At 48.9% G+C, this 17,911-nt stretch overlaps 1 protein-coding gene across 2 annotated transcripts; it reads right to left on the bottom strand.

Annotated features, from left to right (window-relative positions):
* Positions 1-11,650: 11,650 nt before the first annotated feature.
* On the bottom strand, positions 11,651-16,944 carry LOC124676213 (probable metal-nicotianamine transporter YSL9). 2 transcript variants are annotated; one of them, XM_047212285.1, is made up of 7 exons: positions 16,569-16,944; positions 16,294-16,460; positions 15,079-15,176; positions 14,856-14,990; positions 14,567-14,756; positions 12,645-12,759; positions 11,651-12,573 (listed from the first exon to the last, which is right to left on the bottom strand). In XM_047212285.1, the coding sequence occupies exons 1-7, from the start codon at positions 16,942-16,944 to the stop codon at positions 11,651-11,653; spliced, it is 2,004 nt and encodes a 667-aa protein (XP_047068241.1). The 2 variants fall into 2 exon arrangements, with proteins under 2 accessions (XP_047068241.1, XP_047068242.1); XM_047212286.1 differs by having other exon boundaries at positions 11,651-12,567; positions 12,639-12,759; positions 16,569-16,791.
* Positions 16,945-17,911: the final 967 nt, after the last annotated feature.

Raw genomic sequence — 17,911 nt, 5'->3', positions numbered from 1 at the left:
AAGTAATCACCAACCATGCCATTGTTATCACCAGAATTTGACCAAGTCAGAGGTGGGCTGCGATCAAGACGGGCGTGAAGAAATATATATATAGAAGGAATACATGATCGGCCTTTTATACCAAGTTGGGCTTAATTGCCCATGTATCTGTAACATATTAGATCGCATCTTAGTTTGAAGATAGAATTTTACTCGTGCACGGTTTAGTGCACGCCCACATTAGCCCCTGGACTATAAATATGTACCTAGGGTTTATGGAATAAACAACAACAAACGTTCAACCACAAACAAATCTCGGCGCATCGCCAACTCCTTCGTCTCGAGGGTTTCTACCGGTAAGCAACATGCTGCCTAGATCGCATCTCGCGATCTAGGCAGCACAAGCCTACCCACGTTGTTCATGCGCTGCTCGTGCTGAAGCGTTTTTGATGGCGAGCAGCGTAGTTATCTTAGATATGTTAGGGTTAGCATCGTTCTTCATGTTACATGCTTTCGTAGTGCAACCCTTGCATGTCTAGCCGCCCTTACGCCTATCTTAGGCGTAGGGGCAGCACCCCGCTTGATCGTAGTATAGTAGATCTGATCCGTTACGATTACTCCTTGTTCTACAAGGATTAGTTTAATATCTGCAATAGTTAGGCCTTACAAAGGGGGGGAGGATCCAGCGGGACGTAGGGTGTCGTTCGTTGGCCCTAAGCGGGATGTTCCGAGGATCAACCTCGTGTTGGTTTTTAGGCCCTGCTTAGGATTGGCTTACGATCACCGTGCGTGGCCGCGAGGCCCAACCCTGGAGTAGGATGATCCGATTATGCGGTGAAAACCCCACATCGTCGTAGATCTCATCAGCTTTACCTTGATCAAGCAGGACCACCATATATTCGGACACCTCGTCTGAATCATGGGTGGATCGGCTCCTTGAGCCGATCCACAGGATAACCTGAGAGCCGATCGAGGCTCGTATTTAACGTTTACGTGTGTGCCCCGCAGAAACTAAGCGAGGCATCATCCACACCTTCCCCGACCAGGTATAGGTCAGGTGGCACGCCTTTGTGATAAACATCGGTGCGTGCGACCAAGAGGCTTTGCGGGCCGTCGCTCAGAGGGACTAGGGCCAGCCGCAGCCCTAGTTGTTCCCGGCTCTACGGTGTTGCTCGTCTCTACCCGCCGGTGGGTTTCTGACGTCAACACATTCTGGCACGCCCGGTGGGACACTGACGACATCCACGATATCGCCATCTACATCCAAGATGGCGGAAGACGCTCCGGTCACATACGCGGATCCGCCTCGATGAGCTCAAGAAGAAGCATGACGAGATCAAGGCAACCCTCGAAGCCGAACTCATCGGCTCCTTCCACCGAACCCGCTCCCATGGCGTCAGGTGGAAGGGTTTCACGCCTGAAGGCGCGCTCGATGGAGTGGACCTGTCCGCCCCGTCAGAAGAACGCATCAGGTCACCGCGGCAGGAGATCAACTACATGGTGGCCCACTCGCTGCACCGCCACTCTGAGAGCCTGGTGAACACCTTGGAGCGTGTCGCTCTGCGCGTCGTCCAGGAAATCATGAGTCACCGGTACTCCCCGTCGGGACCGGCTCTGGGGACCTTCAAAGGAGAGATGCCGCTCCAGCCCCAGCCGTTCGCATGGGCAGCGCCGGAACTGCCGAACTCATCGGCATACGTCGTCTACAAGGTTGGCGGTGATCCTAGTGACTACCAATTCCTACCCGAGCCACCTAAGGAGATCCCGCACGGATACACGTGCGCATACGTGCCGGACTGCAACGCCTGGGCACTCTCGAACCAGGCTGCAATATCAGCGGCCTCTGGAACGGCAGGAGGAACGTCAGGAGCTGATCCTGAGAAGCAATCTTGGCTGGCTAAGTACGCCACCCCGACGAACCTCCAAGGCCCAGCTCCTGCAGTTGGCTTAGAGCCGGAAAAGCAAGCATGGCTGGTCAAGTATGCTACCCCGGCGAATCTCCAGGGATCGACACCTTCAGCCATCACAGCGGATCAGATCTGTGCAATTCTGAAAGATCAGTTCGGTATGATGCCGAAAAGGAAGGCGTTCGGCTACACCAAGCCGTACCCCAACAGCTACGAACTGATCCCGCTGCCACCCAAATATCGGCTCCCGGACTTCACAAAGTTCAGTGGGACAGAGGGGTCCAGCTCCATCGAGCATGTGAGCCGATATTTGGCACAGCTGGGCACGATCTCAGCGTCAGATGAGTTGCGTGTGAGGTTCTTCTCACAGTCCCTCACAGGATCGGCTTTCGGGTGGTACACATCGCTACCGCCGAACTCCATCCAGACTTGGAAGCAGTTGGAAGAGCAATTCCATGAGCAGTATCATTCAGAAGCTTCCGAGTCTAGCATTGCCGATCTAGCACAGCTACGTCAGAAGCGCGGAGAAACTGTGACAGAATACATCCAGCGCTTCAGGAATCTTAGGAACCGATGCTATTCGGTTCGTATAACTGAAAAGGAAGCAGTCGAGTTGGCAGTAGCAGGGCCTTGCAACACAGCTCAAGGACATGGCCTCCCAAGCGGATTACCCTCGCTGGCGCACGTGGTTCAGAAACTTTCAGCATATGAACAGCGCCACCCGGACCTGTACCAAGACAAGTTCAAGCGTGCAGTAGCCCTGGTCGAGGCAGAGGAAGACGAAGTTCCTGCGGGAGACCAAGAAGTAGCAGTGGCTGAGTGGACTCGGGGAGGAACCCCCGTGTCCTGCAAATGGGTAAAGCCACCGGGCCCGCCCAGGGGATTTGACTTTGACGTGACCAAGACTGAGCAAATCTTCGACCTCCTACTCAAGGAAAAGCATTTGAAGATACCGGAAGGTCTCAAATTCCCCACGGCGCAAGAGCTGAATGGAAAGCCATACTGCAAATGGCATAACTCGCTCTCCCATGCTACCAACGACTGCAGTGTGTGGCGTCAGCACATCCAAGCGGCGATAGAGAACGGGCGTCTAATTTTCAACCAGTACGCCATGAAGGTCGATACCCAGCCCTTCCCCGCCGTGAACATGGTGGAGTATGCTTGCCATGCAGGGTGCCAGCCGGGCTTCCTGTGCACTATCAACATGGTAGATCTTGGACACCACGCTGGCAAGGATGGAGATGAGGGCAGCTGCTCTCATAGCAAAGAAACGGAGGAAGCCGCTCCACGCGATCGGCTCCGCCAAGACGGCAAGCGCTACGTAACGAGAGGGAGAAGTGAAGAACTTAAGATATCGGCGACCTCTCTCCGATCACCTCCTCAACAAGTACGCGAGTCAAGACGACCAACGCCGACGGTCCGGCGACGATGATGAAAGAGTTCGTCCGACCGGAGAAGCCGGAAGACTTCGTCGACGTAATCGCGATGAGGAGGAGCACGAGCGTTGTGCCAAAGGAAAGGCAAGGGAGCAAGACGACGAGGACAGGCACCGGGATTGTCCTTTCTTCGAGCACTCGCTGGGATTCAGGAATGAGCCGATTGCCAACAATCGGCAATTGCCCGTAATGCAACCGGAAGAAGAAGGAGGCAGCCAACGTGTCCGTGTTCGAACGCTTAGGACCTCTCCCGCCACAGAGCAAATGCGCTGAGTCCCCTCGATGGGAAGATCTCGAGGATTCGGAAAACGAGGGGCAAGAAGAAGAAGAAGACAGGTACCACCGACCGAGGTGGTGCCCTGACGGACTCAGCCGTTCCCAGAAACGCAGGGTTCAACGATTGCGCGGCTTGGAAGAAGCCGAGAGGTTATACTTGCATACATTGAGAAAGGCAAGGCCTGATCTGGCTGCGAAGGTTCAGCGAACCCTGGACGAAGAGGGTCGTCCACAACGAAAAGAGTGGCGCCCCAAGCAAAGGAAAGCCGATGATGGAACATCGGCTGGCACGAACATGGTGCTCGTTCTTCCGACGAAGTTTAAGGCTCCACGTTTACACGATGCACTCAAGGTGGACGACGGCGAGCACACCAACAGGATGAAATCAGAGATTGGGCTGGTTTTGTCTGCCGGCCTGAGCGAGTAGCAAGGGCTCGTCAATAAGCTAGACATGGCGAGGCTGATCCTTGTGATCGGCCCCAAGAGTTTGTGAAGGGAACATTACAAAACCTTCACCGAGCAAGCAACGTGGAGGCCGATTCCAGCAATCGGCCAAAATTATCCTCACCATCCATTCTGCCTGGGTTCAACACATGATCCAGCAGAGCCGATACCATCAATTTTCTTGACAGAATCGGCTCGGGGGGCACCCAGGTGGATATAACACGAGGATATGAATATACAATGGAAGTGTCTCATCCTTTGTCGATGGGTATCAAAGCATGGGGGCCAATGTGAATCGGCCGTAAAAAAAAGAAAAATCTGAAAATTCGAAAATTTTCGAGCACAGCCGATGCGGCAGACATCGACTTAAGGATACGAAAGCCGGTGCATGGCCATCGACTCAAGAAAAAATAAGAGCTCGGACGTTCAGGTCAATGATGGATTGCGTAAGACCCACCAAGATGCAAGAAGAACTGAAGAAACTCGGGGGGCAGCTCACCTTGAAGGCTCTCTGCTTTGAGAAGCCGATTTATGTTGAGTCATAAATCGGCTGGCTTTGCATAAGAAGCTCCCTCAGACATGATCAAGCCCGGGTCCATACAGCTAATTTGCCAATCCTCGTCTCTGTTTTGCCTTGGCTGAGACTCGGGGGGCAACAGGTCTGGTAGGTGCCTTGTTTTTGAGAGCCGATTGGAGTTACCTCGGCTGTCCCTGCATCATGACCTTCTCAGGGAGGAACTGGGAAGGAAAAGCCGTCGTCTGGTACGAGGTTTGGACCGTGCTAGTGCTGCAAGAAAAGGAAGAGATTGGTTCCTCAGATTAGCCGATGAATAGTCATCAGCTGCGGGACTGCAAATGCCACGGTTGAGAAAAGCAAGAATGACCCGATTCGTCACTATCGGTCTTGGGGCGGCAGGCGGAAGAATGGAAATTGGATTAATGAAAGGAGAATTTGGAAGAACAATTCTCATTAATTCAAAGGAGCAGCTTTACAAGGAGAGCCGATGGCTCTCAAAAGAGGGATCTAGTGCCTAGTGCACTGCTACTACTGGTCCTATTCTACTAGTCGTCGTTGTCCTCGTCGTCGCCATCATCGAGGTCGTCGGCGCTGCTCCCAGGAAGCTCCTCGCCGCTGCTGCCCCAGCCATCGGCTGGGGCTTCCTCCTCCTCCTCGTCATCATCATCGTCCTCGCTATCCGCCCAGCCGCGGAAACGCTTCGTTGGAGGATACCCAATGGAGGCGGAGGAGTCATCTTCCTCCTCCTCATCTTCTTCTTCCTCGTCATCACCATCATCCTCGCTGTCCGCCCACATGCGTGAGCGCTTTTTCGGCGGGAGCCTGGTGGAGGGGGAGGCCTTGGCCTTCTCCGCTTCTCCTCCTTTCGTCTCCTTGTCAGAGGGGATGGGGTGCGCCCCGGAGTGGAGATCGTCCTCTTCTTTGTTCTTCGGCAACGGTTGGAGAGAGGTGCCTGAAGCAGAGGAGGAAGAGGAAGACATGACTACAGGAGAGAAGGATTTTTGGGTTTGGTGAACGGAGCAGAGCAAGGCGATGGTGAACTGTTTGGCACAGATAAATAAAAGGAGTGTAGTGGAGATTTAATGCCATGACGGTTCTCGAGGATATGAGGCCGGGATTGACAGTTCATACAGAGAAGCCCGGGAGACGAGGCGTAATGATGGAAGATTCTGCGGCGGTTCTGCTCTACCACGACATGACCCGACGAGAGAAAGCGTAATGATTTTGGAAATGACATTTCCAAAACCAGGGGGGCATGTGTTATCACCAGAATTTGACCAAGTCAGAGGTGGGCTGCGATCAAGACGGGCGTGAAGAAATATATATATAGAAGGAATACATGATCGGCCTTTTATACCAAGTTGGGCTTAATTGCCCATGTATCTGTAACATATTAGATCGCATCTTAGTTTAAAGATAGAATCTTACTCGTGCACGGTTTAGTGCACGCCCGCATTAGAAAGTCCCCTGGACTATAAATATGTACCTAGGGTTTATGGAATAAACAACAACAAACGTTCAACCACAAACAAATCTCGGCGCATCGCCAACTCCTTCGTCTCGAGGGTTTCTACCGGTAAGCAACATGCTGCCTAGATCGCATCTCGCGATCTAGGCAGTACAAGCCTACCCACGTTGTTCATGCGCTGCTCGTGCTGAAGCGTTTTTGATGGCGAGCAGCGTAGTTATCTTAGATATGTTAGGGTTAGCATCGTTCTTCATGTTACATGCTTTCGTAGTGCAACCCTTGCATGTCTAGCCGCCCTTACGCCTATCTTAGGCGTAGGGGCGGCACCCCGCTTGATCGTAGTATAGTAGATCTGATCCGTTACGATTACTCCTTGTTCTACAAGGATTAGTTTAATATCTGCAATAGTTAGGCCTTACAAAGGGGGGGAGGATCCAGCGGCACGTAGGGTGTCGTTCGTTGGCCCTAAGCGGGATGTTCCGAGGATCAACCTCGTGTTGGTTTTTAGGCCCTGCTTAGGATTGGCTTACGATCACCGTGCGTGGCCGCGAGGCCCAACCTCGGAGTAGGATGATCCGATTATGCGGTGAAAACCCCACATCGTCGTAGATCTCATCAGCTTTACCTTGATCAAGCAGGACCACCATATATTCGGACACCTCGTCCGAATCATGGGTGGATCGGCTCCTTGAGCCGATCCACGGGATAACCTCGAGAGCCGATCGAGGCTCGTATTTAACGTTTACGTGTGTGCCTCGGCAGAAACTAAGCGAGGCATCATCCACACCTTCCCGACCAGGTATAGGTCAGGTGGCACGCCTTTGTGATAAACATCGGTGCGTGCGACCAGGAGGCTTTGCGGGCCGTCGCTCAGAGGGACTAGGGCCAGCCGCAGCCCTAGTTGTTCCCGGCTCTACGGTGTTGGTCGTCTCTACCCACCGGTCGGTTTCTGACGTCAACAGCCATATAGTACTAAAATTGACCACTGTTCTTTACTTATTATACAACTACTATTCCTTGGTGTGTATGATTGCTACTATGCATTTTACCACTTGCTTATGATTCTAAAACAACACAAACTTGAATAAGAACCTTGTTTGTGAATCACTTTAAAAGTGCAACACACCCTGAACTAATCATTACCACACACTAATCCTAATTCATCGGGGTAAGGTCACGCTTAGAGTGATTGCATCTCATTATTATGCATTATTGCATCCTTGCCAATCTTTTAAATATCGTCCTTACCGGACGATGATGCTATTTCAGAATTTGGAGTTATTGCGTATCGAAGACCTTGCCTGCATAATCTTGCAGTCAAGAAAGGCAAGTTCATCACTTGCTCATGTCATTTGAGTATTTCTATCAAATTACTTGCAAAGTATTATGGTTATCACTATTGCACAAAAATCAAAACCACTACTTTCATAACTATGAATATGACTATGTGGTGGGCAATGGAACCATGGATTGTGTTGATATGGTGGAGGTTCCATTGCACGGGCTTATATCCATCTAGGATTAAACAACAAATGTCGCCAGTGATTCTTGTGCCGTAATACCCGTGTTAACCATAAGATCCGGAGTGGGACGGAGTAGTCAAAAGTGTTTCCACCTCTCGTTCATCAACGGATGCGCTTTACCGTAGACACTTGTATCCGTCGGGGCAAGCGGTTGGTCGGGGAAGCCTTAAGTCCCCACGGCATAGTCCGTAGACACTTGTCGCTCGAAGAACAAGCGGTTGGTCGGGGAAGCCTTAAGTCCCCACGGTATTGCGGTCTATGATGGGTTGCAGCCACCGGCGTAGGAGTGTATGGTAGAGCCCAAGCATCGTTGTCGTGGTCGGGGTCCACCTTGAAATCTATAGGAATAATGGGACCGACGTGGACCCAGGGTCGGCGCATGCAACAAAGGGTGGGTGTTCGAGGTAGCGGAGGAACATGATTGGCTAGACCTTATACCGGGCCTCACACCATAGGAAGTGTGGACGGGAAGATCACCCGGTTGGCACCAAGGTTAAGATCTCTTATGGGTAAAGCAACACACCTCTGCAGAGTGTAAAGAACCGTGACCTGTCACTCCTTGTTCCGGGATATGGAACTGCGAACGCGGCCGGAAAGGAGCTCCATGAAGTTCTAGTAAACCGGTGAAGGCTGACGGACATAGTTCTTCCGAATAAAAGCAACCTTTTGAAGAAATGGTTATGAAAACCTGCATTGGTATTAGACTTTCCGGTCTAATGTCGTAGCTAGTGCATCAAACACCTCTTTCCTATAATGAACTTGTTGAGTACGCTCGTACTCATCCCACTCTTAAATCCCCTGCTTAGATATGGAAGCATCGAAGGAGGATCTACAGTGCAACTCGAAGGCCGAGGAGTCTACAACTACTTCAAGGGAACAGGACCCTGTCAGAGGAGTCAGATACCACATCCAACAAGGAGAAACCTAGATTAGCAATAGAAAGGAACTAGCTTCCTAAACCTAGCTCCTACTTAGCTAGAATCTATTTATAGCCTCTATAGTTAGTTAAATACTCTACAATAGAGTTCGTGATAGGCTTAGCTAGACTACAAGTCGTTCTTCTGGAGTTTAGTTGCAGTTTTACCTCATTGTAAAGTAGGAGGCTGTGTGGATCTTTTGTAAAAGTCAGTGTTGTAATTCTATAGACATGCCTTGGACCCGCATATGTTTCTGTTGTACCACTCTGAGCGATATAATACTAGTGGAACGGTGTTTCATTGGTGTTATATCAGACTTGCATACTACACCATGCAGTGGTATGCCGGGTCACCACACCGCCACAGCTGGCGGCGGCACCCTCCACGTGTCGGCTGGCGAGCGTGCCGGCACTTTTGCCATTTGCACTCAGGGATGGTCCTTTTTGCCATTTCACTAGGGCAGGTGGTCCTTTTTGATAAAATTTCGACCCACACAGCATGGGCATACTTGTTAACTCCCGTCGTATTTGCATATAGTACTCTAAAGCATTAATTTCGATTTTTAAATGTGTTTGATAAATATTATTACCTCTAAATGGATGGGAAAGAGAGCTTACAATGCCACTAGGCTATAAGGTCCTCTCCTCTGTAGGAGTTAACACCGTATTAACGTCGGTACTCACTATCACCAGTGTTGTCTCCCAAAAGCAGAGAGATTGAACGCATGATGGATACTTTCCGTGAAGATTCGAAATCATTGGTTTGGTTTATGTCAAACTATGAGTGGATAGATGGCTCGGTGTCGGGGGTTTCCCCACTGACGTTGTATCTGGTGTAGATGAACAGGAGTTGTGTTCGTGTCAAACTCGAGACGAGATATTGCGGTAAACATACTATAAGAGGAGACTAGGAGAGTACAAAATCAGATTTCGTAATTTAGATTTGGGTCATTAGCCTTGTCTAGTCTCTGTAGTGTATGCCCGTTCGAGTTGCACTGCATGATTGCATCAAAAACGATCAAAGAAGGGACAATTGTTCAGCCTGATGAAACATCTCGAAATCAGATGCAGCAACAGCTGACAGACTGAATCAGGGGAACAATTCCGGACCAAATCCAATCCGGTCATAGAACTTCAGAACCCACGGTCGAAATCGAGCATCGGATGCCGCTTTCCGTGGCCTAACCCGGGCAGCCATGGCCCTCCAACTCCTGCGCAAAGTTGAGCGACAGAATCGCCAATCAAACAGAAGTGACAAGGGCACGGCTCCCTTAGGCAGACGATCGATGCCGTGCGATAAGCCGATAATTGAGACCGATTTGTGCCGTCAGACAGAGAATGCCACACTGAGGATTCGAGACTGTCTGGGCATCTTCAGTGCGCGTGCTCGAGTGAGTGGGAGAAGACACGGGTGAAGGACGACGGTCCACACCGAGCGGTTCATGTGGAGGCTGGCAGTTCACACAAGATACTCCCCCGTCGCTGTCGCGTATCAGCATCGGTCCGGATTGCAATGGGCACAACACAAGCTAGCAAGCATAAAAGTAGAAGAGCTATAGCCTGTAGACTGAAACCGGGTTAAGCATACTGTGTTTTGCTTTGAGGGTAATCTGTGGGCTGCATGGACCATGCTGCACCTCTTCTTAAATCTTCGGTTAGCTTAGGAGTGTACCCACGGAATTGTTTTATGGTGGTGATCATGATAGGCTCAATAATTGGCCTAGTGATGTAACCCTGGGCAGGGCTGGCTGGCTCCTAGACAAGAGGGTCTTGAATCTTGTCTACCAAGGTTAACTTCTCACATAAGGTTCTTCCCGCCTTATCATCGCTTCGGTGGTGCGTCTACCGTCGGCGGGGGTGCATGAAGTCGTGTGTACGGTGAATTTTCTGGGATCCAGTCGGTCTTCCGTCTATCTACTACAACAAACTTTACTACGATAAAATTTGCCTGCCTCCGATGATGGAGGAGCGAGGATGGTGGCGCGCCTTCGGCTTTGACTAGTGTCTGTAGTCTTCGCTAGGTGATCCAAATGACCTATTTGTAATATTTATTACTTTTAGAACTCTTTGAAATTTTTGCAGAAAAAACTTCTCACATTCCCCCTTGTGTGATAAAACATCTCTGGTCAAGATGCTCCCTTTGAGAACCAGCCAAAGAAAAAAGTTTTAACCCTCAGTGGGATTTTTATCTTCCACGTAAATTTATTTTTATAAACAAACCTCTCTAAGAAAGAGAGAAAATCACGAACGCTAGCAAGCAAAACTATATCAAGAGTGTTTACACAGCGTTGTGGGTTTTCCAATGAAGCGATTAAAAAACTCCTCTCCTCTCGACCCAAGCCTACCGGTGACGGACTTTACTCCGCTCGTCATAAGTTAGCCACCCTTTTTTTATGAATTCGGATCAGCATACAACATTTATAAGGAACAGTTCCACAAAATTGCATAGCAGAGCTGAATGATTTAACAAAGAAACATCCAGAATTCGTCAATTTCCATATTAATCTGGTTCCTCAGTTAAAATCACCCTATAAAAACGGAATTTTAATTGTTTCCATTGCTCTCTCAAAGATCCAACCATGGCCCTCCTAAATCTTAAAGAAACAATCCCGGTATCCATTACATCTCTAATAGTCACATTTCAATTAATCCAAACATAAAAAAGTCTTAGGATTTTTTTAGCAGAACTCTCATCAGTAAGCCAATGGTCCTACCAAAAGCTAGTTTTTCCTCTCATCCCCAATCTTATTTTACAGCATCTCCAGAAAACTTCTTTTAATTCTATATAAAGCCCTTGCCAAAAGTGGGAACCCCCAGGTTCCTAACAAAGAGTTTGATTTTGCAGGTACTGTTTAACTAGTTGCCAAAGGCCAGTTTTCATTAGAAAGTTTCCATAACTATTTGTCCAGCAGAGCAATATTCATAATATCCAGGTCCAAAATACCCAAACCCCCTTGTTTTTTTTGGCATGCAACAGTTTGCTATTTGCTAATTGACAAGATGATACTTTTTCAAACGGTTTGCAGAGACCAACTGGAAACCGATATTTGACAATTGGATCATCTGCTCCTGAAAGACACTTTCTTACAATTTTACACCCTGCGGATTTACCATTCAGGTTATTCACCCTAGCATGCAAAATCTCAGCCATGGAGCTGTGACTACTATCGAGCATGATAGTCATCTAGTATGTAGGATCAAATGCCATGCACATTGGTGGAGTGATCTTGGCCAGTGCAAGCAAGGAAGCTGGAAAGATCCACAGTCCATCCCCGCATATAAAACCAGATGCAACTGCCGGCACCATATGCACTGCTTTGCTTCTGTCAATCTTGTGCCAGATATAGACTATCAAGCTCCCGACACACATGTCGATGGCAAAGCTCGCGCCAACAAGGAATGGAAACCCCATTGCCATGGGCAAGGGAATCCATTTGCCATACTTCCGCGGGAGGAAATCCCTCATAAGGTTGGCCACCAGCGCGAAGGCGAAGAATCCATAGCACAGCTGCAAGCAATGCAATGGCAAAGCAGATGAGCCCTGTACACCAAGAATTGCAACGTTTCGGTATATTAGAGCATACGGTGCCTTCCAGGGCCCATTCTGATTGCCTATGTCAAAGGCATTGTAGAACACAAAGAATGTTAGGGGTGAGATGACACAGCCCATGGCGGTGCCAACAATCTGAGCAATAAGCATTGATCTAGGTGATGTTAATGTAAGATGTCCAGTTTTGAAATCCTGCATCAGATCAGCTGATATTGATGTCATACATTTCACCATACCACAGCCTACCATCCCAGCAATTACACCATGTTCTTTTCCAACAGTGGATGCAAGAATGAGCAGGGCAATTTTTCCATAGTTGTAAGCCATGTTGATGTCAGTAAGCCCAGATCCGTAGGCATTGGAGAAACCCAAGGCAGGTGCCAATATGTATGCTATGATAGCATAGTACCACTTCATCTCAGGGAAAATCAAGGGAATTGTAATTACAGCAGCGACTGATAGTGCAAAGTAACCCAAGATGGCTATCCAATTAGGGAGACTGTCTCTTATAAAAACTTCATTGCGGTGAAGTTCATCGAGCGCCAAAATATCTTCCTCTGGAAGCATAATGAAAACCCCACATTAGATCATTGATACATAAAAAAAGGATGTGTGCTAAGACATTTACCTTTCTTGGCGTCGTTCTGTTTTGATTTGTCAAGTATACTCCAAATGGTTTTCAGCATAACCTTTCCAAAATTGTACACACCGTCTCCTAGGATGAGAGATATACATATGAAAGCCTGAGAATGAGAGACAGGTAAGAAACAAAAGATCGCAAATCACAGACGCAACAACTATTTAAATTGGGAATGTTGGAAATTACCCACGGATCAATCACATGAAACTAGACAAACACACGCGAACACAAAAATTATCGCCAAGGGTGCATGTCGCACCCTCTAAACTATTCTTTGTTGCTTTTCTGATTTTCTCTTGGACAACTTCTCGATTACAAAGTGCAGGCTCAACGTGTGTATATATACACGGCCAGACTCCAAACTAGACTAGTCCTAACAGGACACGAACTGACTTTTAACTCACCTAGACCTAGACGTACACGACCAGGCCATACCAAACAACCAGGCCTTACCAAGGAGAGCTAACCGACTAGCTATCTTAGGAATACTTGCAAACCTAAACCTACTAGGACTCACGTTCTTTGACCTACTCCAACTCTAACTTGCACTCACGATCGAACAAAGTTCAGCTAAACATGCTAGATCGTGTAGTACTACTTACTAACACAACACGTACTGACTTAAGACTCGAAGGATGTTTGGATTAACTCCAACAATCTCCTCCTAATCCAAACATAACGTTTCCTCATGCTCCTCCCGATCTAGATTACCGCAGCTTCACGTCACCTCTTTGTTGTCGTGTCCGTACAGTCAGTATGACCACGCAGGAAACATGCATCGCACCACTGCTCTGCTATGCTTTGCCACCGCCATTGCTCGGCCCCTGCCGCACCCGGTTCGCACCTATGTGCCACCGCTATTGCTGGCATCCTCGCACTCGGTTCGCACCATACTCCTCTTGTACTTGCTTGCAGTAGTCTCTCCTCCTACTGCGCACACACCTCCTCGCTTTACGGTAGCTTTCCCTACCACCGTCCGCCTTCGGCATCGCACCGAACCCTGCTGGCCGCAACCAGGACGCTCCACGAGGACATGGACATAACTCACGGAACACCGTGCACATCTCACACACTTGACGCGCTTCAACTGCAACAAATCTTCACGGAGACGAGCACTTGGACACAACGACGACTCACTGACACGACGACGACCGCACGTGTAGACGTGCACACACTTGACTCTTTGACTCATCCGACTCCTCCGAAGACGATCTTGACGAGACTCCCGGCACCGCACCTCGGCACCACCTCTCCCGTCAACGATCATCCACAGCTCCACCACCTTGCGACGACAACTCTTCGCCGTCTCCTCCTTGTCGTTCCGCCGAACGACGATCGCCCGCCCCGAGGCGCTAGTAGGGTCGCCTCCCCGGGGCAAGCGTAGCTTCAAATCTTCGACCTCGCTCTGATACCAATTGTTGGAAATTACCCACGGATCAATCACATGAAACTAGACAAACACACGCGAACACAAAAATTATCGCCAAGGGTGCATGTCGCACCCTCTAAACTATTCTTTGTTGCTTTTCTGATTTTCTCTTGGACAACTTCTCGATTACAAAGTGCAGGCTCAACGTGTGTATATATACACGGCCAGACTCCAAACTAGACTAGTCCTAACAGGACACGAACTGACTTTTAACTCACCTAGACCTAGACGTACACGACCAGGCCATACCAAACAACCAGGCCTTACCAAGGAGAGCTAACCGACTAGCTATCTTAGGAATACTTGCAAACCTAAACCTACTAGGACTCACGTTCTTTGACCTACTCCAACTCTAACTTGCACTCACGATCGAACAAAGTTCAGCTAAACATGCTAGATCGTGTAGTACTACTTACTAACACAACACGTACTGACTTAAGACTCGAAGGATGTTTGGATTAACTCCAACAGGGAACCATACCTTATAACCTTGCAGGCTTTTCATGCTGCTTTCTGGTAAATCTGCTGAATACCAGCTTCCTTTCAGATCAGCAATCAGTGGCCACATTATACCCCAAGAGAGAATAGAACCGACAAGGAGAGATATATTAATAAGATGGGGGCAAATCATCCCGGCCCCAACATATGTGAGGTTGAAATCAAAGAAGAACCTGACACCACAGCATAAAATTTAATCATGTCAAATTCTTACTAGTGATTTTAGTGTAGAATGGAGTATAATAATTAATAGGAAAAGTATCGGGTGTTACGATTGTTTCCAAGCTCGTAGTCCAAGAGTGGGAAACTGTGAAAACCCACAATTATCTCCACCAGAGTAAAACCACTGGAAAAAACTCCAGACGAAACTGATAGCAAAGTATTTTGTGAATCCGTTCACTTGCATCCTGAAATTACCATGAAGAAGATCAAATTTAATAAAAATGCCAAATTTTATTTACTGTACTTATTTTTAATTCATGCTGAAACACCTACTTCGCCACTTCATCTGCTTGAGGCGCATGAAATCCATTTATAAGCACGGCGGTTGCCGTTCCGCTTGGGTAAGTTAATTTGTAGTCGATCACCAAAATCTGAAATTTTACAAAAGTTCTACACAATTATGCTTCACACTAAATTGTGCATTTACAAGTGATGTCAAACAACTGGAACTGTTGAACCAAACAAGAAAATGCTATCCAGGGATCACATTCAGTTTGAAAGGGTTCACAACATGATAAGCCAACTAAACTGGCATATAGCTGGGGCCTGCGGAATGCTCTTACTTTTTCAAAGTGCACAATTAATTTTAGAAATATGTACCTGAAGCCATAGGTGAATTATCTACTGTAGTACTTTTTTGACATAATCAGTGCATTCCCTGGCTCTATTTTTCTCACAAGTTAGGCTAACAAGTTTGACATACTTCCATTTTTAGGCTTCAACTAAACAAAACCATAGACAATATTCCATAGAGCTATAACTTAGCCAATGTATGTGACGTAGGACTGCCTTCAGCTTATATCGACCGTTCAGGAATGCCAACCAGATAGGTCTGTTCTTACGCATTTATTTTCGGATATTAAAAGGCTATCTAGTCTAGATCGTGTGTGCAAGTTTGTAAAAGTGGATCGCTCGTAGGTTAGGGTTAGCCAGTGCCTTGCAAACTTTGGAAGAGCAGAGTACCAATCAATGTATGGCTCGATTCAGGTCCTAAAAGCATGGTTCAGGAACTGGATTTGGAGCATCTTGTAACCCTTTCTGAGTAATGAAATCCTCTTTTACCCGGAAAAAAAAGTATGTGACGTAGGACTTAACTGAAGCCTGAAGAAAAGCTTTGGCAAGACTAAGTGATGAATACAATCAATCACTGGGCTAAAGACAGTACGGCAAGCAAACCAAGCAGTCCGAAAATAAGGGAAATTGAAGCGTTCACGTCAAACCACCATACCTATAACAAAACCGAATCAAATTTGTCGTTTATTTCAGCTTACTTACATAATCCGTCAGGCTCGTACCTACAGCACCTGGCGCTACGGAAAGGAGAAAAGAAAATGCCAAGAAGCTGATGACTAGTTGGCCACTACGCAAGGAGCACTGGCAAAAGAACAAAATTGGGGACGAAAGGCAAAATCGCAGTTGGGAGTGGCCGTGATCTGAATGCCAAAACTTGCCAAGACTATGTGGCGTGTGGGGGGGGAGCTCACCGACCTTCCTGAGAGGGACAAGCGCGAGGATCCCGACGAAGCTGACGGCTAAGAGAAATCCGATCATCCACCCAAGGCCGGGTTCTTTCGTGCCGACGTTGCCCTCCATGTCCGTGCCCGCCATCTCGTAGGTCTTCTTGTTGAGCCCAAGCAGGTAGGACCCGAACCCACCTGGGGAGGAGGAGCAAGGAAAAATTCAAGGACGTACGCGCGCGTCAACATCCAGGGTATACGCAGCAAGCTTGACAATCAAACTGAGGAGGGGTTCGTGGCGCTGACCGGCGGAGCCGATGCTGTAGCAGGCGACGGCGCACGTCTGAACGACGGTGTTCTCCTGGCGCGTGAGCGGGCGGACGGCGACGCCAAGGCGGGCCAGCGCCTGCGTCCAGCCGCGGAGCATGACGAAGGAGATGAGGGCGGCGGAGACGTTGAGGGTGGGGTTGAGCCCCGTGGTGAGGTTGAGCTTCATCACGATGACGCTGTACATGGTGCCCACGGCCGCGCTCACCAGCAGGCCGCGCAGCGTCAGCTGCTCCCTCCACGGCGGCACGCGGCCGGTCGCGTGCGAGGGCGCACCCGGCTCGGCGTCGTCGGCGTAGAGCTCGGCTTCCTTCTCTTTGCCTCTGCCGCCGGTGTCCCGCTGGTGGAGCGCCATCGAGAGTCTGGGGCGCGGCGGCGGCCTGGGGTTGCTTCCTCCGTCCTCGCCTGCATCATGGGGATTTTCGTGGCGTCAGTTTCAAGTCCGGGGTGAAATGATTTGTGAGCTACTGAAATAAGCCTTTCATATCAGTTTATATGAATATATTTGACCATGAGATGACAGGAGTATTACGGTGCTAGTGCTCCTAGTGAGCTCTTCTACTACCAGTAGCAGCTGCACTTAAGCAAGAGAACTTTTCCAGAGCTCTAAAGTAAGAACATGATTAATTTTGCTTGAGTGGAATGGAAAGTTGGAACAACTGAAAATAAATCACAAACTAATCTCTACCCCAACCGAAAGGGCAAGAAGAAAAAACCAGGTAATAGAGCTTTGCTGAGAAAGAGAGCGGAGGAGCACGTCACGAAAAGAGAGGGAAAATGATGGACAAAGAACTCAAGAGTCTCGGATAGAGCAACAAGAAAATATTTTGGTCAAACTGAAGGAACGAAACACAGTCAACACAGAAATGATTTAAGCAAGATACCAGCACGTTAATCTGTGTTGGAATCGTACTTCTCCTTGCACAGTCTGAATCTGAAGTTACAGATACCAGCACGTTACCTGCTGGAAGGATGATCGTGGAAGCACAGGCAGGAGTCGTCGATCCTACGTGGTAGTGCCGGGTGGACTACTACTACCAGCGACTGAGTGATAGATATATAAAGGCGTCCACGTTTGTTGCCGTCTGCCCGGAGGGCCCGTGGAGGCAGCATGCTTCACGCACGCTGTGTTCTGCTGATCGTTCCGCTTGTTTGCTACCGCCGGCGGGCGGGGGCGTGTGCTCCGCCCGCGCTCCCTCGTGCCATGCCACGCGCGACGTCAGCTTTCATCTGTTTACTTCACCTGAATCCTGAGGTCCTTCCCGGGTTGGATTCGGGTAGATGCAGAGGTTTCTCTTCTGTCTCATGCTTTGGGTTAGAGT

The sequence above is a fragment of the Lolium rigidum genome, chromosome 7, assembly GCF_022539505.1.
Source record: "Lolium rigidum isolate FL_2022 chromosome 7, APGP_CSIRO_Lrig_0.1, whole genome shotgun sequence".
Classification (NCBI taxonomy): domain Eukaryota; kingdom Viridiplantae; phylum Streptophyta; class Magnoliopsida; order Poales; family Poaceae; genus Lolium; species Lolium rigidum.
This window is presented reverse-complemented; position numbering and strand designations above follow the sequence as displayed.

Coding starts and splice junctions, on each gene's coding strand:
- LOC124676213 (XM_047212285.1), bottom strand. CDS start 16,944: ATGGCGCTCCACCAGCGGGACACCGGCGGCAGAGGCAAAGAGAAGGAA. Junction 15,177..16,293: donor CGCTTGTCCCTCTCAGGAAG/GTCGGTGAGCTC, acceptor GTAAAATTTCAG/ATTTTGGTGATCGACTACAA. Junction 12,760..14,566: donor AAAGCCTGCAAGGTTATAAG/GTATGGTTCCCT, acceptor TCTCATTCTCAG/GCTTTCATATGTATATCTCT.